General features: G+C 42.7%; 1 protein-coding gene and 1 pseudogene across 1 annotated transcript; both read right to left on the bottom strand.

Moving 5' to 3' along the window:
- Positions 1 to 16,518: 16,518 nt before the first annotated feature.
- On the bottom strand, positions 16,519 to 17,152 carry LOC147435113 (uncharacterized; annotated as a pseudogene).
- A 2,295-nt stretch (positions 17,153 to 19,447) lies between these two features.
- On the bottom strand, positions 19,448 to 23,889 carry LOC147435112 (uncharacterized). The gene is made up of 7 exons (XM_086490099.1): positions 22,837 to 23,889; positions 22,224 to 22,744; positions 21,442 to 22,132; positions 21,248 to 21,344; positions 21,101 to 21,154; positions 20,938 to 20,975; positions 19,448 to 19,931 (listed from the first exon to the last, which is right to left on the bottom strand). Exons 2-7 carry the CDS (start codon positions 22,280 to 22,282, stop codon positions 19,872 to 19,874), a joined length of 999 nt encoding a protein of 332 aa, XP_086346225.1. The 5' UTR covers positions 22,283 to 22,744; positions 22,837 to 23,889; the 3' UTR covers positions 19,448 to 19,871.
- Positions 23,890 to 25,269: the final 1,380 nt, after the last annotated feature.

Here is a 25,269-nt window from a genome sequence, read left to right as displayed (position 1 = left end):
AAATGAGAGAATGAGTAAAAATTAGGTTTAGTTGGCTTTTATAGGAGCTCACCCCATTCACACTTGGGCGCCCATGCTTAACCAACTAATCCCTTGAATGTCCAAGTTAAAGTGCGCCTCTCATCGGCGATCACTCTACCTTTCCCTATTGGTCCGACAAGCCCGGTACCTGACTCTACCAAATACATAATACGCGTCCATCGTAGGTGATGGGTGTCCGTGTGCCGTGAGGGTTAACACCATCTTCGTGCCCAATTCTTGTGCTGGTTGTATCCATGTCCTCCTGGTGTCTAGCTGGGTCAGGTCTTGGCGGATGAGCTTGGTGATCTCCGACTGTGTAAGAATGAGAGATGGTGCGTCCAATGAGTACTGGAATGGTGGCAGCCTGTCTATGCTGAACCCATGCGCCTGAAACCATGATGTCATCTCCCCATACCAGCATGTTGTATCTCCTTGTATGGCTAACTGTCGGGAGGACTCAAGTGCAATGCGAGCGTATCTGTCTCTGGGAAGTTCCCATGTGCGGTTTATGAAGGAGACTGATCTGGTGAGCGCCTCTACCACTAGTGGGGGGGCCGCCAGCTCTGCTCGGATAATGGCCCGTGGTATTGATGCCTTGACTCTAATGAGCCGCGAGATCAGAGAGACGAGAGGCTTCTCCATGTTCCCCCATCCGTCTGTGCGACTCGGCCTCCCGTGGTGATCCAATGAAGGTCCCCATATCTCAGCCCCATAGAGCAATGTTGAGGCCACCAAGGTGTCAAAGAGCTAGAGCTTCGTCCGGGGTTCCTGAAACTGAACCTGTGAACACATCCTCTCTAATCTACCCAATACTGCGTGGGCTCTAGTCAGTCTGGTCTCTGCTGCTCTTCTGAGTGAGAATGTGAGTCCAGTAAAAACCACTCCAAGGTAAGTGTAAGCATCTGTGTACTCCACAATCTCCTGGCCGTATGTGAATGTAGGTGCCGATATCTTGATCCATTGTGGGGTGGTATTAAACACCATAACCTTGGTTTTACCAAGGTTGACAGACAAAGCACTTTCGTGGGCAAACGTATGCAAAGCATCCAATTGTCGTTGCATTTCCTCTGGGGATTCGGAGATCAACACAATATCGTCCGCATATAACAAAAGTGGAATCCATGTCCCTGCCAACTGTGCACCTTTATCCCCGTCCCTGTCAATGTAGTCAGAAACCTCATCCACATACATACCGAAAAGAGTAGAAGAGAGGAGGCAACCCTGCTTCACCCCAATAGTGGAGTGAACCGGTATTGAGAGTCCCTCCGGGGTGCGTACATGCCCTACTACTGATCTGTATAATGCCATGATCCCCCAAATGAGCTCTGTGGGTACTCCCATTTCCTGTAATCTACGCACCAGTCTAGCTCTGGGTACCATGTCGAAAGCTTTGCGGAAGTCCACAAAGCTACAATAGATCCGTCTCCTATGAGATCTGCCTTCCTCGATGATGGCCTTGAGTGTTAGGATATGGTCAAGAGTAGAGAAGCCTCTCCTGAATCCTGCTTTCCCAGTTGCATGCATTCCTTCCCTCTCTGCCCATCTACTCAATTTTTGCTCAACAATGGATGCATACAACCGTGCCAGTGTGTGCCCGATCATAATAGTGCGATAATTCCCAGCCTCCATGGGGTCTCCTGATTTGAAGATAGGTACAATCGTAGATAGGCTCCAAGTGTCCGGTAGGCCCTCACACATGGCATGGTTAAACATAACTGCTAGAAGGTCTGCTAGTAGGTCTTTGGCATGCATGAAATGCTCAGCTACTAGGCCCTCATGATCATATGCTCTCCCAGTCTTCATCCTGTCAATAGCTTTCTTCACCATCTTAGCGGTGAAAAAGACACATGTATGTGGGCGTGGGTCGGGGGGGTTGGGGAGGGGCGGCTGTTCAGGTACTGTGTACAGAGATGATGTGTACTGACCCCAGGGCTCTGTGGAGGAAATAGCAGGCCCTCATGATCATATGCTCTCCCACTCTTCATCCTGTCAATAGCTTTCTTCACCATCTTAGCGGTGAAAAAGACACATGTATGTGGGCGTGGGTCGGGGGGGTTGGGGAGGGCGGCTGTTCAGGTACTGTGTACAGAGATGATGTGTACTGACCCCAGAGATGATGTGTACTGACCCTAGGGCTCTGTGGAGGAAATAGCAGGGGGGGGGGGGGGGGGGGGGGACTACTCATGAAAGAGCCGCCACGCCTCACGCGAGCCTTGACTCATGAATAGCTGATAGAGATCCTGCTCGAGTCGGGCCAAAAAAACCCTCTTCTTCCGTCGCACCAGGTGTCGAAAGTCCATCTGTGACTGTCTGTGAGTGACATCCCCCAACAACACCTCCCTCTGAAGTCTGGCTCTAGTCTGGCGGCACTCCTCATCGTACCAGCTGTTATGAGGCATGCCCCCAGATCGGCGGCTCTGCTCAGGCTGGGTGTGTGGGTATGCTTCTGTTGCTGCCTTGTGTAATGTCTGTGTCAGTATAGTAGTTAGCTCCTCCAGAGGTCGCCCCGGGTCCTCAGTGTTGGGGTATAAAGCCCAATGTGGTCGCCCAGGTAAGTGGGCGGGCCGCCAGGTATGTACACATATTCTTTTGTAAAAACCTAATAAGAACTCACTATGCTCTACACATTAAAGTAGAGCGAGTTCACCATATCGTCGTGCTCTTCTTCTCGCACTCTCTCTCGCGTCGCACTTCTGCTCGTACTCCTTCAACTGGTATCAAAGCTCAGATCGAGGCTCAGGGCAACACTGCAGGAGGCTAGAGTCACCAACTCAGATTGGAGTGAAATTCGACAGGCAAAGACACGGCCCCAAATCTTGTGGGCAAGCCCGAAGGGCTTGGTGTTGCCAGAATTTCATTTTGAGGTCATCTCGGCCACCGTTCGGCTTCGACAAAGTTCTGCGCAGGCCATTTTCGACTACGTGGTCTCGACGGGTGCAGATCCGACTCTGCAAATTTGGGGTTTTTGGCCTACGACTGCAGGTGCTGAGGATATCGACACTCTCAGAGTGTTGATTTGTGGTTGTCTACACATCGAAGGACGGCTCACAGTTCTTGGAGGCGTGTCACATACGACACGGGCGCATCTACACACAGACTGTAGGCGACATCCACTAGTTCATCAGGTAGCTTGTGTTTGCTGCTTGATATTCCAGATTTCATCCTGACATTGCAGGTACTTCCACATGGGATGTATTGTCAGAGATGATGTATGTCTGTTGAGGGTTTGCTGGCTGTGAGTCACGCAGCAAACAACCGCCGCAGCGGTTACAGCATACAGTGGGAAATTTGTGGATGTATGTTTTTGTGGGAAGTCTATGTACTGTCAGATTTACTGCAGCCTTTGTTGAGGGTCGAGTGAGGCTTTATTGAGCTAGGGGATTCTCGAATGTTGAGATCCTTTCGGTGATACAGGTCTTGGAGCGATCCCTCGAGCACCCTTAGATAGGCAGCTAGGATGTATTGACTGTGAGTTAGACAGTTGGGATTGCATATTTGCTTTACTGCCGTTGAGGCATTGTCGCAGTCTATGCTTATAGGACAGTGACAGGACAGTGAGAGACAGTACAGGTGTAGGACAGGTTTACCCGCAGCTTACAGTGTCAGAGAGACAGTGTTTTTTGAGCTGTTTTTTGGTCTGTTTTTAGTACACCAGAGCCATTTTACAAAGGAGACTCTGCCAAAATTTCTGCAGAATCTGAAGCTTTCTTGGTTCATTTGACAGGTTGATATTGGTTCAGAGGTCAGTTTACAGGGGAAACTCTGCCGAATTTTTCCCAGAAAAGTAAACTACTGTGAAGCGTAGCTATGGCTGGATCACAGGACACTGCTCTTTACAATATCAAGAAGCTGGATGGAACCAATTTCCCATTGTGGAAGAAGCAGATTTGGCACGTGTTGGTACAAAAGAAGCAGATAAAACCTATAAATCTCAAGGGGATAAAACCAGAAGATATGGACGAAGATGAATGGAGCGAAATGGATGAATTGGCACTTTCTACCATTATGCTGACTTTGGCAGAAAGCGTTTACTTCAATGTAGCAGACGAGATGTCGGCTTATCAGGCATGGTTAAAGCTGAGTGATCTTTATGAGAAGCAGAGTGCAGCTTCACAGGTATACTGGCTTAAGAAGCTTGTTGACTTGAAGATGAAAGAAGGGACACCTATGTCCAATCATCTGAATGAATTCAACACAATCTATAGTCAGTTGTCAGCTCAAGGTGTCAAGTTTGATGAACCTGTTAGAGCTATGTTCCTGTTGATCACATTGCCGGAAAGTTGGGACACTTTTCGCACAGCTTTGAGTAATTCTGCACCTCTAGATGGTTTGAACATAGCAGGTGTAGAAGGAAGTCTGCTTACTGAAGAAACCAATAGAAAGACAATGGACAAAGGCAAAGGAACAGCCTTAGTTGTCAGGGGAAGGACCAAAGAAAAGTACAAAGGTGGAAAGAGGAATCAGTCTCGTAGCAAGTCCCGCAGTGCTAAAGGCAAGAGTGACATAGAATGCTACCATTGTGGCAAGAAGGGTCACATGAAAAGAGACTGCAGAGAATGGAAAGCAGAAAAAGGAAAAGAGAAAGCTGAAGACCATGGTGAGAAGAACAAGTCCTCAATGAAGATTCAAGAAATAAATGTGACAAACACTGTTGCAGAGGATGACAGTCTAGTGTTAGGAGACATCTACTTCTTGAAGAATACAATGGACTCAGCTCTTCTTACAGCATCTGATGGAAATGCACTAAGTGACTGGATTATAGACTCAGGGGCATCACTTCATGTGTCTCCAAACAAGGAGTGGTTTACCTCTTTTGTGACCACTAAAGATCATGTTTGGCTAGGCAATGGGCAGACATGTGAGATCTTAGGTGTTGGAGATGTTCAATTGAAGTTTCAGAATGTCTCTTCTTTCACGCTGAAGAATGTGAGACATGTTCCCGCAATTACAAAGAGCTTGATCAGCACAGGTTTACTTGATGATGCTGGCTACGTCACCACTTTTGGACAGAACATGTGGAAGATATCCAAGGGTTCTATGACAGTAGCACATGGAGTAAAGTCTGGAGGACTTTACATGATTTATGTGTCAAATGTCTCTAAAAATGTAATAAATGTAACCGAGCAGCCGAACGTTTCTTTGTGGCATAGCAGGTTAGGACATATGTCCAAGAAGGGAAAGGAAATCTTGTCTCGTTCTGGTTATTTTCCTGGCTTTCATTTAATGATTTTGAATTTTGTGAACATTGTCTGTATGGTAAGCAAACACAGCAGCCACATAAGCATAGAAGCAGTAGAAGAGATACACAATTGGCACTTGTTCATAGTGATTTGTGTGGACCTATGCCTAAGCTATCTCTAGGGGGAGCTTCTTACTTTATGACATTTATAGATGATTACTCGAGGAAAGTATGGGTTCACTTTCTCAAGCACAAGGTTGAAGCGTTTAGTGTTTTCAAAACGTTTAGTGGCAAGAAGCTTAAATGCTTAAGCACTGACAATGGTGGAGAGTATGTTTCAAAGGCCTTTCAGGACTTTTGTGAGTCAAAAGGTATAAAACATGAACTTACTGCTCCTTACAATTCTCCTCAAAATGGTGTTGCTGAAGGATGAATAGGACCATACAAGAGAAGGTCAGAAGTATTTTGTCTAATGCACAGCTGCCAAATGGGTTTTGGGCTGAAGCTGTATCAACAGCTGTTCATCTTGTAAATAGATCTCCTAGCAAGGTTTTGCAGAAGGATTCAGTGCCAGAGATGGTATGGTCAGGCAAAATGCCCTCATACAAACATCTCAGAGTCTTTGGCTGTGAGGCATATACTCACGTTCCAAAGGAATTTAGGAACAAACTTGAGCCAAAGAGTAGAAAGTGCATCTTTCTAGGCTATGGTAATTCTGGTGAGATGGGGTACAGACTTTGGGATCCCGAATCCAGAAAGGTTGTCCGCAGCAATGATGTTCACTTTAATGAATCCAAATATCATTCTAAACCAGAGAGGGTTGAGGAGATTAGAAGAGTTGTCTTCCAAGAAGATGGACCTGCACGTGCAAGACAAAATGCCAGGGCTCAAGAGGAGCAAGGACAGGATAGAGTGGAACCACCGGTTGTGGCTGAGCCTGAGCCACCTATTGTGCGTAGATCTGGACGTGTCACGCGACCTCTTGATAGGTTTGTTCCATCTATGAACTATGTCATGTTGACTGATTGCAATGAGCCTTCATTTTACAAGGAAGCAGTGCAAATGAAGGACTCCGGGAATTGGCAATTGGCCATGCAGTCAGAGATGACAGCTCTGCATAAAAACCAGACATGGAAGCTAGTTAAATTACCACAGGGCAAAAAGGATCTACCCTGTAAATGGGTTTACAGGTATAAGATCACCGCTCATGATAGTCAGCCAAAGTACAAAGCAAGGCTTGTTGCCAAGGGCTTTAAGCAAGAACAAGGCATTGACTTTGATGAAGTCTTCTCTCCGGTGGTCAAAATGACTACATTGAGATGCTTTCTTGCATTGGTTGCCATATTAGATTTGGTGTTGCACCAAATGGATGTCAAGACAGCGTTCTTGCATGGTGATTTAGATGTGGAAATTTACATGCAGCAGCCAGAAGGGTTTGTTGAGAAAGGCAAGGAAGATTGGGTATGCCAGTTGTTAAAGAGTCTTTATGGCTTAAAACAATCACCGAGGGCATGGTACCATAAATTCCACAAGTTTATGCTTTCTCAAGGCTACAAACGTAGTGAGTTCGATCACTTTCTATATACAAAGAAGGCTAAGGATGGCAGTTGGCTGATCCTTATTTTGTATGTGGATGACATGTTGATTGCTGGCAAGCACTTGGAAGAAATTTCAGCTTTGAAGTCAAAGATGGCAAAATCGTTTGACATGAAAGACATGGGTGAGGCAAGTCATATACTTGGTATGCGCATTGAGAGAGACAGATCAAAGAAGTTGATTTGGTTATCTCAAACAGAGTATATTGACAAGGTTTTGCAACGTTTCAATATGGAGAAGGGAAAGTCATTGAGTGTTCCATTGCCACCATATGTGAAACTTAGCAAACAAGATTGTCCTGTGTATGAGGAAGAACATGCTGAAATGGATAAGATTCCATATGCGTCTGCAGTGGGTAGTTTGATGTATGCAATGATTGCTACTCGCCCAGACATTGCATTTGTAGTGGGAGTAGTAAGTCGATACATGTCAAACCCAGGCAAGAAACATTGGGAGGCAGTGAAAGGAATATTGAGATACCTGAAAGCTACAAAGAGTATGCGTATATGCTATGGGAGTCAAGAGCTAAGTGTAAAGGGTTTTACAGACTCAGATTATGCAGGTGACTTAGACAACCGAAGGTCTACGTCAGGGTATGTCTTTACATTGGCTGGTGGAGCAGTATCATGGCGTTCTAGATTACAAGATTGTGTTACTCAGTCTACTACAGAGTCTGAATATGTTGCAGCATCAGAGGCATGCAAAGAATCAATTTGTCTTAATTGACTAATAAAAGATTTGGGAATCAAAGAAGAGATGCCTGTGTTATATTGTGATAGTCAAAGTGCTATACAATTGGCTCGCAATCCAGTTTATCACTCAAAGACAAAGCATGTGGATATGAAGTATCATTTCATCAGGGAAATGCTCGAGGATAAGTAACTTCAGCTTGTCAATGTTCACACCACAGAAAATCCTGCTGATCTACTTACAAAAGGACTTCCCTCGGAGAGCTTTGCGCATTTTTGAAAGCAGTTAGGTGTAGGGTAGTACATCACTTCTCTACATCTCTTGTATATTAGCTTGTATAGTAGCTTCTCTCACACTTAAAGTACCACATTGGACTTTAAGTGGGAGGTTGTTGGGGTATAAAGCCCAATGTGGTCGCCCAGGTAAGTGGGCGGGCCGCCAGGTATGTACACATATTCTTTTGTAAAAACCTAATAAGAACTCACTATGCTCTACACATTACAGTAGAGCGAGTTCACCATATCGTCGTGCTCTTCTTCTCACACTCTCTCTCGCGTCGCACTTCCGCGTCGCGTTTGTAGATTCCGTCCATGTATACAGAGTCCGTTTCCCTTGTGAATGTGTAGCGAGTAGGGGCTGCTACTCGTGGCCTATGTGCTACACTGAATTGGAAAGAGATAGTTATTGACACCAGAGCATGATTCACTGCCACCGCGACCGGTCTGGGCCCAACTATGAGATCCTGGATACTAGAGATGAGATTCGGTTGTGCCATGACATAGTCCACCGTGCTGGCTCCATGTCTGTGTGGGAGGCATGTGAAACCTCCCGCAACAGGAAATCTCTGTAGGCCGTTCAAGATGGCCAATCCATGTGCAGTGCTCATGTCTATCAGGTGTTGCCCATACTCAGTATATTCCATATCGTGTGATAGTCTGGAAAGGCCCGTATCTACCACATCTATCTCTCTTAGAATCTCCTCTGAAGTATCATAGAACACTGCCTGGTGATGGGCAGTCCTAGCATTGAAGTCCCCGAGGACGATAATGTCACCGTCCCTAGAGAACTCCCATATGTCATCATCCAAAATAGTGAAAGGGGATTGTCCCCTAGGTGGTGCATAAACTGATGTACTCGGGGGAAAGTAACAAATAGCTAGATAGAGGTATCTGCCTATCTCTGCTTTCAGTCTCACCCACATGTACCTGGCCTGCTCGTCCCTGCGGGCTATATGTATCACTGGCTGCAGATCCTCTCTAAATAACACTGCCACTCCTCCTGAGCCCCGCCCTCTGTGCTCTGAGCGTGTCTCTTGTCTGTAGGTTGTCTCCCACCTATATCCACTGATGTGAGGCATGGATTGCCCTGGGGCCTGGTGTGTCTCAGAGTAGAATATGTACAAAATTCAATAAAGCATGGGTGGAGCAGGCCATCTTGGCTAACTAAATAACATTAGAAGATTGCCAAGCGAGAAGTACGCGATAATCTTGAAAGGTGGAAGCAACAAAAGGAGGCGGCCAGAGCGCAAATAGTGGCAGGGAGATCGCACCACTTGGGAAGCGACGGATGGGCATCATTTGAGGCCGACTTTGTAAGTATTATTGCATTGCTCTCTAGTATTTAGTAGTTTTGATTATTTGTAATTTTACATTTTAACATAACATTTTCTTTTGTGTTTTGAACAGTGGTGAATGGCTGGATGTGACCCCACACCGTACGAGCATGAGTACGTAGGTAGAAAGCGCTTAAATGTTCTTATGGACATTCTGAGCTCTTGACCTGGCTTGGTAATTACTTAACTTTATGCTCTAATATTTATTGTATTTTAATGATAAGTTATTAGATTGTTTTATATTTTTATATTTATACTTATAAAAATTCTTACTTTGTTTTGCAAATTTGACAAATACATCATTAAGTCGCGAACTTCTATATCACATATGATTTGAGATGAGATCATAGATCTACAATCTACGCATAGAGCTCTTTTCATAGAGATGCTACATGATATGGTTTTACCCACTAGATTTTAAATTCAATTTTGGGGGAAAACTTTTAATTCAAATAAACTAGTTGTTTTTCTTGTTTGAATTCAAAAGCTATCCTTTGATTACTTCCTTAATACAAAAGGTTTGAGTTCCTTAAATTGCCAAATAAAGAGGCCCTCCTAGACCCCATTCTCTTCCTAAAAATGCATGATGTGAAAACTGCCTGAAAAGAGGAGAAATGAAGCAGGAACAGCACGTGCTATATAGCACAAGCTGTAGAAGATTGTAAGGGACCTGTTATACAAAAAAATTCAATGACAAAAATTTTGCACAAAATGACAAAATAGTCTCTGCAGTACTGCTGCCTATAGTGAAAACGAAGGCAGAAATGAGTCCGAATTAGAAATTTGAGCAGACTACACTCTTTGAGCTCTCCCAAATATTTAGTTGACCTACGAATGCTCACCAAAGCTCACAAAAATCGGTGAAAATGAGGACGCGTGTGCTGGAGCTACTGGCGACTAAGCCCGGGAGGTCGCAACCTCCTCGGATACTAATTGTTGGAATTAGGATTGCGGGAAAACACACACAGCTTGGAGAAGACGAAGGAAGCTCAAGGCACACAACAGAGAGTGTTTTACTTAGTGTGCAATGGAAATACAGATAGCCCTAGAATGATGGGTGTATATACAATGCACAGGGGAAAAACCTCCTAGTGAGGAAACAAAAGTCTCGGCAGTCCTAAGTGTGTTCACACACATCACTAGCGCATTCATATGGTAATATTATACTCATTTTTTATTTTACAGTCAAAGTTTGTATTTTTTTGACTTTTCTCGACAACTTGTTGGCCAATTTCTGGATCTAATTTTTGGAATGTCTGATTACAAAATGCCTTGCAGATGACCAAAGAAGCAACGGGAAGCACCTCCCTACTAGATGATAGAAATTTCATTGAATGAGAAAGCTCATGTGTCAGAGGAAGAGCTTGCTCAATTACTTGCCAACATATTCATTGGCTGATTTGAAACAGTTGACGACACTAAAGTGAAGACCACTATTTTTTCAAAAGAGCTTTGGAACGTGCATCAGCAACAAGAAGTGATTGAAGGAACAAGATGTCTTTAGATGGACACATTTTTCCGACGACAGCCTTGGGGTCAGATTTTCAAAGAGCACATGAATTGATATCGTCAATTCACTACAACAAAGAAGCTACCCTAACGGATAAGGATGGTGAGATTATGAAAGTCAGAATCACTGTAGATATGATTAACCAAGCATTGCATCTACCACCAAGAAACCACAACTTGCTGCTAAAGACCAAGCTGCAAACAATGACAAAAGCTTTGTTAAGCATCTATGAGATAAAATTACCTACAGTGATCTAGTATACTTCAAAACAGAATTCTTTGATGCGTCTTATCACATATCATTTAAAGGTTTAGAAGCCACCCTGATGCATTGAACCCAATCTTCATATTGATGTGGTGATGGCCATCGGATTTTCAAAGCAAAGAATGATTAGGTGTAATCTAGGCACCTACATTTTAGAGAATCTGGTCAAAGAAAATCTCAAGAAGAGCAACAAAAACAAAACATATATGAATGGGAGACCGATCTTGACAAGAATTGCATACCAGGCTTTGGGAATGATTGATGAGCTACCTTCGATCGAAACAAAACTGGAGTTGCTACATAGGTCAAAGCATGTGGTTAGACCAATGGCATGGCCCTCAATAGTAAAACCACCCAAGAAAGCAGCTGGATAGAGCTCCAGAAGGAAAAAATCGGATAGTGAGGAGACGGAGTCCGATATAAAGCTCAGTGGAGAAATCAAACCAAAGAATAGGGACACTCCTTCTAAATAAAAACTTTCGAAGAGGAAGAGGATAAAGAGGAACACACTCTGACAAGTACGCCTAAAACGATGATCCGCTGAGCATAAAGGTCATATACCGATCTCTCAAACACAAAATTCTATGGAAGATGCACAAGCTCATAGAGAGGGAATCTTCAAAAAGAATACTGAAGAAAAGGAAAATTGGGGAGCTGAGGTGGATGATGAAGGGGAAGATGATGAAGACAAGCTGCTGGAGCAACACAAGATCAGAACAAATAAAGCAATACAAAAGAAGAGCTGCCAAAAATGATTTGAAAATCATCGACAAATGTGGCAACGTACTAAAAAAAAAGCTCAAGAGGAAAGCAAAACAAAGAGCACAACAAGACACTAAGAGGCAAAAAATTAATGACCTTGAATCATTGGATGAATCAACTCAGTCTAAAGATAAGGAAGAAGCTAAAGAGGAACAATCATAGTAAGAGCACGAGGATGAAAAGGAAGAGGAAAATAGTGGAGAGGAGGGCAATGTGGAACCCTTAGAAATCAATATTAATATTCCACCAAACTTGAATCAACCAACCACCCCTCCTCCGACTCAAGAATCAACGGACCAAGTGGTAAACCAAGAAACTGACAAGCAAAAGAAGCAAGTGCTAGGGATTCCACCATCAATTGAAGATACACCAAGGATGAAGGATCAAGAAGAAAAGAAGCTGGCCCCACCAGAGAAAGTTAAAAAAGATCAAGAAAAGATCAAGGATGAGACAAAAGCAAAAAGGAAGAAGAGGGCACCTCCAACAAGCCACACATATCTCATAAGAAACCACGGTCCCCCTCGCTCTCAAGCATTGTTAGCAGAGGGAAAGAAAATGGTGCACGCATTTGATATTGATGAGAACCTTGAGCATATCAAATTACAATTATAGTGTCAGAGGGCTCTCAACAACCTCAATGAGTTGGATTTAAAAGAAACCAAAGAGGAAGCAACAAAGGCAATTGAGTCAAATCAACAACTACAAAACAAGATTGAAGAATTACAAAGGATGGACTCATCAAACTCCATGCCGAACTACAAAGAGAGAAAGAAAATGATGCTCATTATCATAAAGAATCCAATAACTTTAATGAGGCAAACACAAACAAGTCGATCAATAGCGGCTAGAAGAAGATCTTGAGAAAGAGCGGCACAAGAATGTCAAGCTAGCGGAGTCTTAAGGGGTTGTCAAGCCAACACTCACACAACTCTTGGCAATGCAAGACACCCCTATTCCTGCCTCTACCTCATCAGCTCCTACTTCAACTTTACAAAAGCTCAAGGACCTTAAGGAGTTTTTAGCTCAAGAAAGATATGACCGCCAAATCATAACCGTTGGGCACAAGGAAATTCAGAGCCAAAAAGATGAAGAGATCAAGTTGCTAGAATAGAAATTGGCTAAAGCAAAAGAGGAGTTGGTGACCTAGAGTACAATACATGCCCTTGCACTCCAATAGAAAGATATGTCCATCAGTGCCATAGGGGCTCAACCAACTATGGTGGAAGTCATGTAGGCGATGGGTAAATAGCAAATGAGCATGGACCTTCCCCTTGTAGATCTGCCAAGATCTATAGAGGCATAGTCAAATGTTTTTGATGACACATAAGACAAAACAGATACCAAGGAGAAGATACATAAATGGATCTCAGAAGTACGCAACCTGTCTCACAAAGAATACATGAGATATGAAGTCAAAGTACTTGAATTGGTGGCACTTTTGATGATCACCCTGATGAAGTAGTAAAGATTTATGGGCATGAAATGATCTCTCTACCAGTGATGAGATAAGAGACCCTCCTTTGGAAGAAAAAGATGATGCCTAGTCTTGAGCCCAACCATAAAGGGGATTATAGGGATGTCCTTGTACACCTGACCAAGTCTTGACAATCCTTGAGAACCAACCATTATGGAGGAAGAAGTGGTTTGAGAAGCACCCAGCAAATGAAATCTACTATAGAAATGCACCACAACATCTCAGGATCTAGCTGACTTCTGCCCTATCAATAGGTGGTGATCTTGGCACAATTTCTATTCCTAGCAAAGCAAAAGACACAGCAATGTTGAACTACCTAGTTCTCACAAAGCCAACAGGAAAATTTCCTCTATCAAAAAAGTATATGGTCAACATTCTACAAGGAGTCATCAATCAAATGAAGGAGGTTCTGGATTTGACATGTCAAATGCGGGTAAATATTTTCAAGATGCTAATCACATGCATCACCGCATTTGAAGATATAGAAGCAGCCAAACGTCCATGGCAGGTCCTCCTTGAAGGAACCAGAGGCTTGTGCTAGAATTTAGAGACATAAATTCCCAATAGAAATGTGATCATGGGGCTGTATGCCCGAGTCATATTTTTACCCTCTCACTACATGCAAACAGCTGAGGAGGCATTCATGACCGAGTTCTTTGAGCTCCATTCTCATCCATCTTCAGCTACATGATGACAAAGAATTTGCTTGCTAGACATATAGCTTATCAGAGCACATTGAGCAACAATCCTTTTAGAGAGTTGGCAACAAAGGTATAGATTGAAGCACAAGAATAAATGTTTACTCTTCTCACTCGTACTCTTGAGAAGCGAACACTGGCCTACTGAAGAAGGTTGCATTGAGCTCAGTCCCACATTTGCCCAAGCAACATAAAGATAACCTGGCGGCACAGAGAAGCAGACAAAGAAAATTTTCACCAAGGTGCACAAAGACAGGCTGTCAAGAGGATTTTTCACTACTTAAATGACACTTTTCATCTTGGCTTGTTTTATCCTAAGAAGGGATCATTGCCACCAGATTTACATGTTTTTTTGGACTCAAATTGGGCTGGTTGTTTTGACACCCGATGTCCACGAGTGGTTTTTCTTTCATTCTCGAAAGTTCATGCATATCATGGTTGAGCAAGAAGCAACCTATTGTGGCCACTTCCGGTTGTGAGCCCGAGTACATGGCAGCCTTCACAAATAATATTGAGAGTGTATAGCTCAAACATCTTATGGCTGATTTGGGTGTTGGACAGGACACTGCCAATATCATCTACACTAACAGTCATAGCACATTGGTAGTTGTAAGAAACCCAATTTTTCATGCTCACACAAACCATATTGATGTGCATTACCACTATGTCAGGGAGAGACACTCAGCAAGAGAGATTAGCTTTGCTTTTGTGCTAAGATAGGACAACCTTGCGGATCTTTTCACAAAGTCATTGTCTTGTGAGAAGTTCAAAGTTTTTCGCAAATCTTTGGGCTTACTACCCTTTGTGGACTGATCATGTTCTCAAGGCATGGCACTTCCCTATACTCTATGTGCTATCTCTCATTCACCGGATCACTCTTAGGGGGGATTTGTTACCATATATATTTGGTAGTGATGTGTGTGAACACACTTACAATTGTCCAGGCTTTTTTCCCCTATATGTGGTCAAAATATTGACATTTTCATACATGCCATATTGACGAGCGTCGAACCACCATGGATTCTGGCGCCATGGACAACTTTGAGACAAATGGTGATAAAGCCAAGTACTATGAGACTATTGACAAGATACTAAAGGTGGGTTTTAGAACCTTTCATACCTTTATCTTTGAGTGCAAGTGGTTTGCAAATGTGTCTCGATGGCATTAGAATTGGCTCTACATGATGGTGGACTCTAGTGTGCATCACACGGGGAGGTATGACAACTTAATTTTTCCATGCAATTATGAGTAGGTGAATGATTATCTTCTTTACCTTTATTTTATTGTAACATAATACCAATGTCACTCACTTTGGACTTCTCTTCTACAAGTGATATATATCCCATCAATCCATCAACCAGATCTTTGGTTTTTTTGTCACTAATGAAGTGGAAAACAACTTTGATCCTCTCCCACCTACTACTTTGGATGAGGATGAGACAAAGGAGAGAGAGATCGATGATTCAAGTCTGATTACTCTCAATCTTAGCAAGGAGGATGATTGCCATGATCATGATGGTGAGATAGAAGATGACAAATTTGAAGATGATGAAGCCAACACGTCCACAAATGACGATTAAGTTTCTCTCTGTATTGATTTAGGAGGCATGGATTTAGAGAGATGATGCTACTTGTAGAGATCTTTTGAAAGATGATTCATGAACATTTTGTATATTTTATTCTATGAAAAAAATTGTGTCATCCATTTATCGCTTTCTCTCTATTTTTAATTTTATCAAGCATGCTAATTTATGTTAATTGAGTGAGTGTGATTGATTTAATGATAGAATATCTATCATTTTGTACAATTATTTATAAAAAATGTCAAATTCTTTGTAAATTTTCAAACAAAATAGAAAGTACTTAAATTTGAATATTTTGGCTCCAAAGCATTGCGCAATAATGCTACAGGTAATATCTGTTGGAAATCGAGGCTATGGCGGGTGATGCCGGTGAGGAACCATGGCGAGGGGGGAGTGCAGCAGAACGAGAGAGAGAGAGAGAGAGAGAGAGAGAGAGAGAGAGAGATCTCAATACAAAATAGCAAGCCAAAAAGACATGCTATACTTAATTATTTTTTCCTTTGTAAAAACTTATAATATATCTAGCAAAAGTTGTGCCATGCAAACTGCATGTCGGGGAAAATGTTCACGGGCTGATGCCACTGAACTCGGGCTTGAAACCTAACAATTCCCCCCTCAAGCTCGAACTATACATACCACTCTCATGATACCTCGAGTTTGTGGTGTACTCGTCAACCGTGAGTTTTAGGTTCTCTCACAACCAAGGATTTTGGTGTATTCATAACCTGGTGCTATGATAGTAAAAACCCCCCTTGAATAGATAGGGTGTAGGTCAAAAAATTATCTACCAATAAATGGAGTTTTTGGTTCACTGCCAAACCTTAGGTTTAAGGTGTACCCAGTAACCTCATGAGAAGCAGAATAAAATAGGACTGAGAGAAAATGTGTTTGGGAGGTCTTACCACTTGTGTATGTGTGGCAGTGTCTAACCCATACAAATGTGTGAGACATGGCTGTAAAACTGATAATTCATAAGCTGAAAACAAGGCTTTGAACAAAAAGCTATATGGTTGTGTTGATACTAGACAAAATTGAAAACAAAACTATGATAGAAAACTATTGCTTATAAAACAATCTGCTTTGTTGTTTTTTTTTTTTTGGAACTTAGCAAAGATTTTGCTATTATCTCTACGTACATGCATTGACAACTGCTAAATAGCTAAATGATCTTGACTTGCCAGCAAAAAAAACAAAAAAAAGATAGTTTTCTCTTGCGGGGAAGAGCCTCCTCCAAGGCGTACATGTTAGCCAATGGTCCTTTATAGGAACTTTGTACCTCAGAGACATCCTCTAAACTGCATGAGCTACTGCTTTCTTCACTGTTGCTTAAGGAGAATAATGATGACCTTTCATCCTGAAGATGGCTATCATACATTGATGAAGGACTGTCCCATGGTTTTTCCTCAAAGACAACACTCAGCGTTTAACTGTAGGGGCTCCAGAAGCTGCTTCGACTACTTTCACGGGAAAAATTTCCCTTTGAGCCTGACCTACCAAAATCTGTAAATCAAATGTTTTGTCTTTCTTTCCATGCTATATCATGTGATACTTCAGAAAGATTATAGCATTCAGATGCCATACTATCGTGTTTGGTGCGGGAAATGTCATGCTGGAAGCTGTCATCTTCAAGGCAAGCATCTGGAGCAGGTTGAAAAGCCAGACCCATCGAAAGCATGCATAGACCTAAATGTACCATGCTCTCAGCGCAAATTCAGTTGTTGCTCAACTTCACAACCCCAAACTCGTCTCCCAGCTTTGACATGTGAGAGGAATATCAATAGAAACTTTTCAAAGAGAATAACATTTCCTCAAATGTGTGTGTGCTCTCTATAGTTATCTCTCTTGCTACTAGAAGTGTTGAAACTCAACAATCGTCTGTGAAATTTGCACTGTGGCGCAAAACAGCCTGCAAATCTCTGCACAATTAGGTTGGATTGGGTTTGATTGGGTGAGAGGACCCTCTAGTTAAGGATTAAATACGATGGCCACCACTATTTATGAATAGTATGAGATATAAAAAATAGCAAAACTCTGTTGCAGACCATGCAAGAAAATATTCACAATGAATCCATTCTCCACCCAAAGAGCGGTTGCTGATGTGTTAATCTCTACAAGTCTTCCTTCTCTCTTTGGGTTCTATTGGGCATGCAATCTCCTCGAGCTGGCATCCGACCTGCTGTGAGCAACTTGAGTGCCGAGTCACCTCTTCTGCAGTGCCCTAGCCAACTTGGCTCTGATACCAAGTGTTGAGAATCAAGGGTATGGCAGGTGATACCGGTGAGGAACCATGGTGAGGAGGGAGCACAACAGAACGAGAGAGAGAGAGAGAGAGAGAGAGAGAGAGAGAGAGAGAGAGAGAGAGAGAGAGAGAGAGAGAGAGAGAGAGAGAGAGAGAGAGAGAGAGAGATCAGTACGACACAACAAGCCAAAAAACACGCTATACTTAATTATTTTTTCCTTTGTAAAAACTTTCAATATATATAGCAAAAGTTGTGCCATGCAAACTACTTCTCTTAACTGCATGCCAGGGAAGATGTTCCCACGAGCTAATGCCACTGAGTTCGGGCTTGCAACCTAACAATAACGTTGGTTATTATCTCCCCCCCTTTCTCACATCCACCTCCACACATTTTTTCCTCTTGTTCTTTCAAAGAGTTATGGGTACAAGTGGAGCCAACATTTTGTGTTGTGCACAGTGCGAGAGTGCTTCCTTATTGAAAGTTGCTTTGAGGAAGAGATTTTTTACCTCGCTCTTTGATCCTCATCTTCATAGCAAGAGAGCTCGTCACCACCACTGTGTAAAGCCTTGCAGAATATGCGACCAATGCAAGGATGAAGTTGCTCAGGTAAAGTGTGTGCAGTGTTTGGGAGAAGAGTATGAGCCTCTTTTATTTTGTGCACAATATGCGTCTTACTTGCGGGCCATCATTAGTGACAAGAGCGGTTAGGTGCCTTGTGCAACCTAATCTATATAAATAACATTGTTTCATGTCACAATACTTTTTTTTCGTCTATTTTTTTGTAAATAAAAATCATGCTCTTTAAATTTTTTTCGCAAGCAAAATAGAATAGTGCCAAAGCGGGGTTGTGTAATATGAGCATTAATAAACACGATAGTAGCAGTGATAATAAGCGCGATAATAATCGTGCCACACCTGTCTCTTCTGTAGAGGGACGGTAAACTTTTTGAAAGTTTTATAGTGGGAGAACAAATTGTATTTGTGCTACATATGACACACGTAGAGAGGTTTGTTGGAGTGTGACATATTTTGCACCTCCATATAAAGACTTTCCCTAGCCATCTATGAATGCTTTGCCACCCCAAATAATTCCCATACATAGGTACATAACCCATGGGTGTTTCTATAGGTGTTCCACTTGCATATGGAGCCAAGAGATAGGTAAAAACAACCCCTAAGAAGGTGCATACAAGTTCTCCACTTGATTCTCCCCTTTTTAGCGGATCCTTGAGCTCCCTAACACCTCATCTAGGATGTAAATAGCAAGCTCTAGCCTATATATGTATAAGAAACACCTTTGCAACCATTTTTAGTTGAATATACAAGCTCTACTATGTCATATTCATCCATAAATGGCTCTTGTGTGTATCCACCATAGTTTTACAATGGTAGGACTAGTGGGGCATGGGCCTAGACTAAGTGTGCTGAAATGAAGTAACTTCCTCTCAAGCAAGTGAACATAAACTTGAGGGGTTTTAAAAGATCTCAATTTGCAAAAAAGTTTCAAATTCATGAAGGATCTAATTCTTGTTAATGTGTATATGTGTTTCAAACTTTGCAATCAAAGGGATTGCAAACAAAGGGATAGACACTCACAAGGCAACAATTAAATATATATTTTTGGATAGAGCAATTGCCTCAAGCCTCCGACCACATCAGTGTAGAGTGTTCTTATAAGTCCAAGATGGCCTAAGTGATCAACTTTGTTCACAAAATTTTCAAAGCACCATATGGATGTCTGCATGCACGAAAATCCAACCTTAGGTTTTAAAGTCCATACTTAACACCTTATAGATAGCCACATGCAAGAAAATCCAACCTTGGTTTTAAAATTCATAAAGATAGAGCTTTGCAACAATTAGGCTCATTTTAGAACTAGTACTTGTTGTAATGCAATACTAATTGCTATTGTCCACCGCCCAGAGGTGTGAAATGTTTTATAATGTTTTATAATGGTGACCACACCTCCGCTTTTTGCCAACTTCTCAATTGCCTACCTTTCACACTCTGGCTTAGCAACCTCCTGAAGCGTCTGTAGCAAATGACTTAATCACTGAAGTGACTCCAATAAATGAGCAAATGAGGTAGTTTCTGGCAAGCACGTTGAAACAATTGCACTTGTTGATCAATGTGTGGAGGAGATTCCCACATACTCAAACCTTCTCGTGCAAACAACAACATTAGAATTGTGCACTCATACTAATCAAGGCCAAGGTGGACGGCCACAGTAGATCATACCCTCTAAACCTCACAAAGAAGCAAGCCAAGGTTTGACTCTGCGACAATTCCACCCTCTGAACCCTACAAAGAAGAAAAAGAAGGAGATTAAAGCCAAGATGCGAAGAAGAAGGCCGCATCCTCTGAGCTTGGACTGTAAAAGACCTTGCTTCAATAAATGAAGACATCAAAATGATACAAAACACCACAACCTCTCATCCAAAGCATAAAGAACTCATGCAAATTGATGTGGAAGAGACCAACAAAGATGATGAAGATGAAAATGAAAATAATCTTGACATTCATGAAGCATATGATCGTGTACCCTTGCTCGTGGATGATGATGATGATGCCAATGACAAAGAAGAAGATGATGTTGCACCTGAACACTATGAAAATCTCCAAGTGTTTACCTCTCTGTTTTACCGCGTTTTGTAGAGAGAAGGTGTAAATTCAATGAAGGCGTTTTCTTCCGGCACCCCCCCCCCCGGAAGAGCTTCTGGCCTCTCTTCATCTCTCTCTTTTTTTTTCTCTTCTTCCTCCAGCACCGTTCAGACGAGGCGGTGGTAAACCTGCAGAAAGCCTTTCTTCCTCTAGCCTCGTCTGAACCCAGCCTAAGATTACCCTTGGTTACAACTAAAATAATCATTGTCAATTGATTAACATAATTGAGCATATTCTCAAATCTAAAGAGAGGAAGAGGAGGGAGAGAGAGGTGAATGGATTACATGATCAAAAAACTTCATAACTGCAAAATGTTTATGAATCATCTTCCAAAAGATCTCTACATGAAGCATCATCCAATTCTAAACCCATGGCTCCTAAATCAATAAAGAGAGAAACGGAATTGTTGTTTGTGGATGCATTTTCAGCTTCATCATCTTCGAGTTCGTCATCCTCCATCTCATCATCTTCATCATCATGACAATCATCCTCGCTAACACTTGCTGCCGCCGGACTTGATTCATCGACCTCACTCTCCTCTGTTTCCACCTCATTCAAAGTCGGAGGTGGAAGAGAGTCAAAGGTAGTCTCCACTTCATTAGTGGAAAAAACGGTTCTCCCCTGAGGTGTTACGAGAATTACGAACCAAAGTTTTGGTTGGTGGATTGCTGGGATATAGATGACCTATAAAATAGAAGCTCAAAGTGAGTAACATTGGTATAACTAACGCTACAACAAGTAAATAAGAATAAAAAAGGTACATGTCACTCATCTGCTCACGATTGCGCAATAAAACTAAATTGTCATACCTCCCTGTGTGATGCATACTAGAGTCCACCATGTAGACGTCATTCTCATGTCATCTAGACACATTTGCAAACCACTTGCACTCGAAGATGAAGCTATGAAAGGTTCTAAAATTAACCTTTAGTATCCTTTCAATAGTTCCGCAGTACCTGGCTTGATGGCACAATCCATGGTGGTTCTACTCTCGTCAAAGTGGCGCGTACGAAAGTGACGACCCTTTGACCACATAGAGTGAAAGGAAAGGCACTACAAAATAGAAAAATATATTAATTTATCAAATACATATTAAAGATAATTTCAGAAAATAGCAAGACAATATGGTTTAGGTGTATAAGTACTCTACCTTTGGTACGCAGCCTCGTGCATACTCCCATTCTTGGTTGGTGATGTCTTCTCCGTACGCTTTTTCCTCAGTCATTCTCTCATGAATCCACTCTGTACTAATGAGATGTGGGAAACATGCAAGGTGTCTAGGCACTGGGGGTACCCTCCTTCCTCCATGTGCTTGTTTCCAAGTTTCCCTCTCTTGCAAACGCCTGGACTTTGCCACTGTCCACAAGTCCACCGACTTGGTCATAATCTTTTCATTGAGAATGCAAAGATTATCGACCACTCGGGATAGATTCATATCCATGTTAAGTAGTTTCTCCTTTCCACTTGTCAAGTATGAAGTCGTTCTTGAATCTTCCTCGTCTAACCACATGTGAGGCATTAAAGGATCAACTTGTGCCAAATACTCTGATATGTAAACAAATGCCTCTCGAACAATCCACCCTTCGGCCATACATGCCTTTGGTTGAGACCGTAGCTGCACAAAATCTTTGAGAGTCTTTAAAAACCTCTCTAAGAAGAATATCCATCGTGCGTGTACTACTCCACATATAGCTATCTCCTCCACCACGTGAACCAAGAGGTGAATTTGATTAAGAAGGACTGATCGAGGAAATGCATCTTCAATGGCACACACAGTTTCTGTTGCAAGTGTTTGAGCAGCAGGGATAGCATCTATTTCGATTTCCCTGGAGCTCACAAATCTGTAAGAAAACACACAAGGATACACTAAGTGCTAGTTGAAATTATTGTGTACATAAAAAAGGTGTAGTTGAGTGGAGTCTTGTGGTGTACCTTACTAGCTCTCCTAATTTGAAAATAGCATCCTCACCACCACATGCCAAGTGATCCATGAAGTAGACTTAGTGCCGAAGGGGTTGACACCATCACTTGCTAACCCAAGCCTCAAGTGTCGAGGTTCCAATCCAAACTGTGGCCATTGAGTTTCGATGTGCCTCCATGCAGGTGAATCGGCAAGGACACGCATCATTCCATCATTTGAGAGATGGTTTGCGTGCCACGCGAAAAGCTCCATGATAGACCTGCTTTTAAACATGTGTTGGATACGAGGAATTAATGGAAAATGTCTTAATACCTTGCGGGGTAGGTGTGCCCCACTCACACCTGTCTTGTATCGTGCCTCCCCGCACACAAGACATGAGGTAGCATGTGCATGCTCATTGTGGTATAGCATGCGATCGTTGACGCACGCATGGATGCACTCATACTGCATTCCAAGTGCAGTGACATAAGATCTAGCTCATCGACGATCTGGAGGCATGTGGTGATCAGCTGGCAACATTTTGCCCATCAAACTACAACAAACATGCATATTAGTATAATTCCTAGAAGACGACACCATAAAGAGAGAGGGAGAGAGTATATAAAAGCCACATTCCATACTTACAGAAGTAGTGCATCGACAGTTGCATTACTCCAACCGAATTTTGCTTGCAAGTTGAGTACTTCCAACGATGCTCGGAGCACCGAGTACCGTGCACCATCGTAACGAGGTGTTCGAGAACTTGTCATCAATCTATCCTCCATTTCGGCAGCCCATTTAGTGCAAAGCTGACAATCCTCTTCGCACACGTCACGCTCATGAGCTAGTAACTCATCACACATCTCGAACATGTACTCATCCTCTACCTCAAAGTGCGATGAAGATGCCATAGGAGCTGTCGACGTACAGTCAATGGCAGGATCACCATGCGGTGCACCCAAATCGCCCAGTCGCTCTTGCCTCTGCCGTTCGGCCTTGCGCGCCAGTGCACCACCACTGAACACAGACCAATGGGGCACCTCCTCAAGCGGCAGGTGAGTCATGCTATCATCTCTCTAAGCGCTTTTTCGAGGATGCCAAAGCCCTTCGTTCTCCACGTGCTCCAAAGCAATGCGCGTCAAGCGAGGAATTTCCCTTTTGCACTTGGCGCAAGGGCAAGGTAGTTTCTCCTTGAGCCAACGATCTCGCTCTAGGCCTCCAAGAGGACCACGATCATCCCGGTCGATGTCCTGCACACGCGAGAGGTTGTTTCTTTAGTCATGTGTCCTAAAAATAAATAATTAGAAAAACACTTAATTCCATTAGAAAAATTACATATAGTTAAAGTCAAAGGGAATAAATGACAATGAGTGTTAAAATTATTTTTTAACTAAAAGAGATTTTAAAAAATTCAATTAATAAACATTTAAAAGTACTACAAAATAAAGTATCCATAAAAAAATAAAAATCTTCATCAAAAAACTCAAAAGGCTAGAAAATGAAATAATGTATAGCTAAGGGGGGGGGGGGGGTGTTTGTACCCCCTCGCCCCCGCCCTCCCTGCAACCTCGAATTCCCATGTATCCATTTGAAATGACTGGCCGCGGTAATAGGGGCGGTAATAACTAGCGCTTAAAAAAGAAAAGAAGACAGAGTATGCCGCGTTTTTGCATCATACCCTGCGTTCTTGCTCTCCGTCATCGCTCCCAAGCTTTTCCCCCCTCCCCTCCCCCACCCCCCATCTCCCTACCCTCTCTCTCCTTCAACAAGCCTCCCCCCTCCCCCCCCCCCCCCCCCCCCCCCCCCCCCCCTCCATCTCTCCCTTCTCCCTCTCTCCTTTTCCAAGCTTCTCAAGTTTCGTCCAAGTTTCGGCAAGGGGGTATTCCACCATCTTCTTGGACGCTCAACCTATTCGAAGCTCAACCGCGCTACAAAGAAGAGGTAAACACAAAAGCACATCCTCCCTCTTCCCCTTTTATTTTCTACTACTACTACTACTACTACTACTACACACACACACACACACATAAATTAAAAAAAAAATAGAGAAAATAGAGAATCCATTATAACATACCTCGTTCATTAGGAAATGGTTGTTTCGCACGGCTTGTTTGAAATGGTTGTTTTGCTAAGCACGTTTGAAAATGGTTGCTTTGCTACGCACGTTTGGAAATGATTGATTTTTCACGCACGTTTTGAAAATGATTGTTTGGATAGTGTTAAATGAAATAGAGAGAGAGAAAGAGATAAATGAAGAAATAGAGAGAGATTTAAAGAGAGGGAGAGAAATAGATAAAGAGAGTGAGAGAGGGAGAAAAATGTTAGATAAAGAGAGGTAATGTTAGAGAGAGAGAGAGAGAGAGAGAGAGAGAGAGAGAGAGAGAGAGAGAGAAATAGATAAAGAGAGTGAGAAAGAGGGAGAGAAATGTTAGATAAAGAGAGGTAAATGTTAGATAGAGAGAGAAAAATAGATAAAGAGGGAGAGAAATGTTAGATAGAGAGAGAAATAGATAACGAGAGTGAGAGAGAAAGAGGGATAGAGGTAGATAAATAGAGAGAAGATTAATGTGTGTGTGTGTGTGTGTGTGTGTGTGAGAGAGAGAGAGAGAGAGAGAGAGAGAGAGAGAAAGAAATAGATAAAGAGAGTGAGAGAGGGAGAGAAATGTTCGTTAGAGAGAGAGAGAGAGAGGGAGAGAGATAGAGAGACAGAGTGATAGCAAAATAGGGAAAGAGGAAAAGAGAGAGAGAGAGAGAGAGAGAGAGAGAGAGAGAGAGATGAGAGAGGGAAAGAGGGAGAGGGGGAGAGAGAGAGGGAGAGAGGAGAGAGAGAGAGGGAAAGATGGAGATAGAAATAGGGAGAGGGGGAGAGAGAGAGAGAGAGAGAGAGAGGGGGGGGGGGGGGGAGAGAGAGAGATAGGGATAGGGATAGAGGGAGAGATAGAAAGAGGGAGAGAGGGAAAGAGAGAGAGTAGATAGAGAGAGATAGAGGGAAATAGGGATAGGAAAAGAGAGAGATTAGATAGAGAGGGAGAGAGGGAAAGAGAGAGAGAGGGAGAGAAAGAGAGAGATAGAGGGAAA

This window comes from Adiantum capillus-veneris, chromosome 19 (assembly GCF_014529385.1).
Source record: "Adiantum capillus-veneris isolate H3 chromosome 19, ASM1452938v2, whole genome shotgun sequence".
Taxonomy (NCBI): Eukaryota; Viridiplantae; Streptophyta; class Polypodiopsida; order Polypodiales; family Pteridaceae; genus Adiantum; species Adiantum capillus-veneris.
The sequence above is the reverse complement of the archived record's forward strand: the minus strand, read 5'-3'. Positions and strand labels throughout refer to the sequence as shown.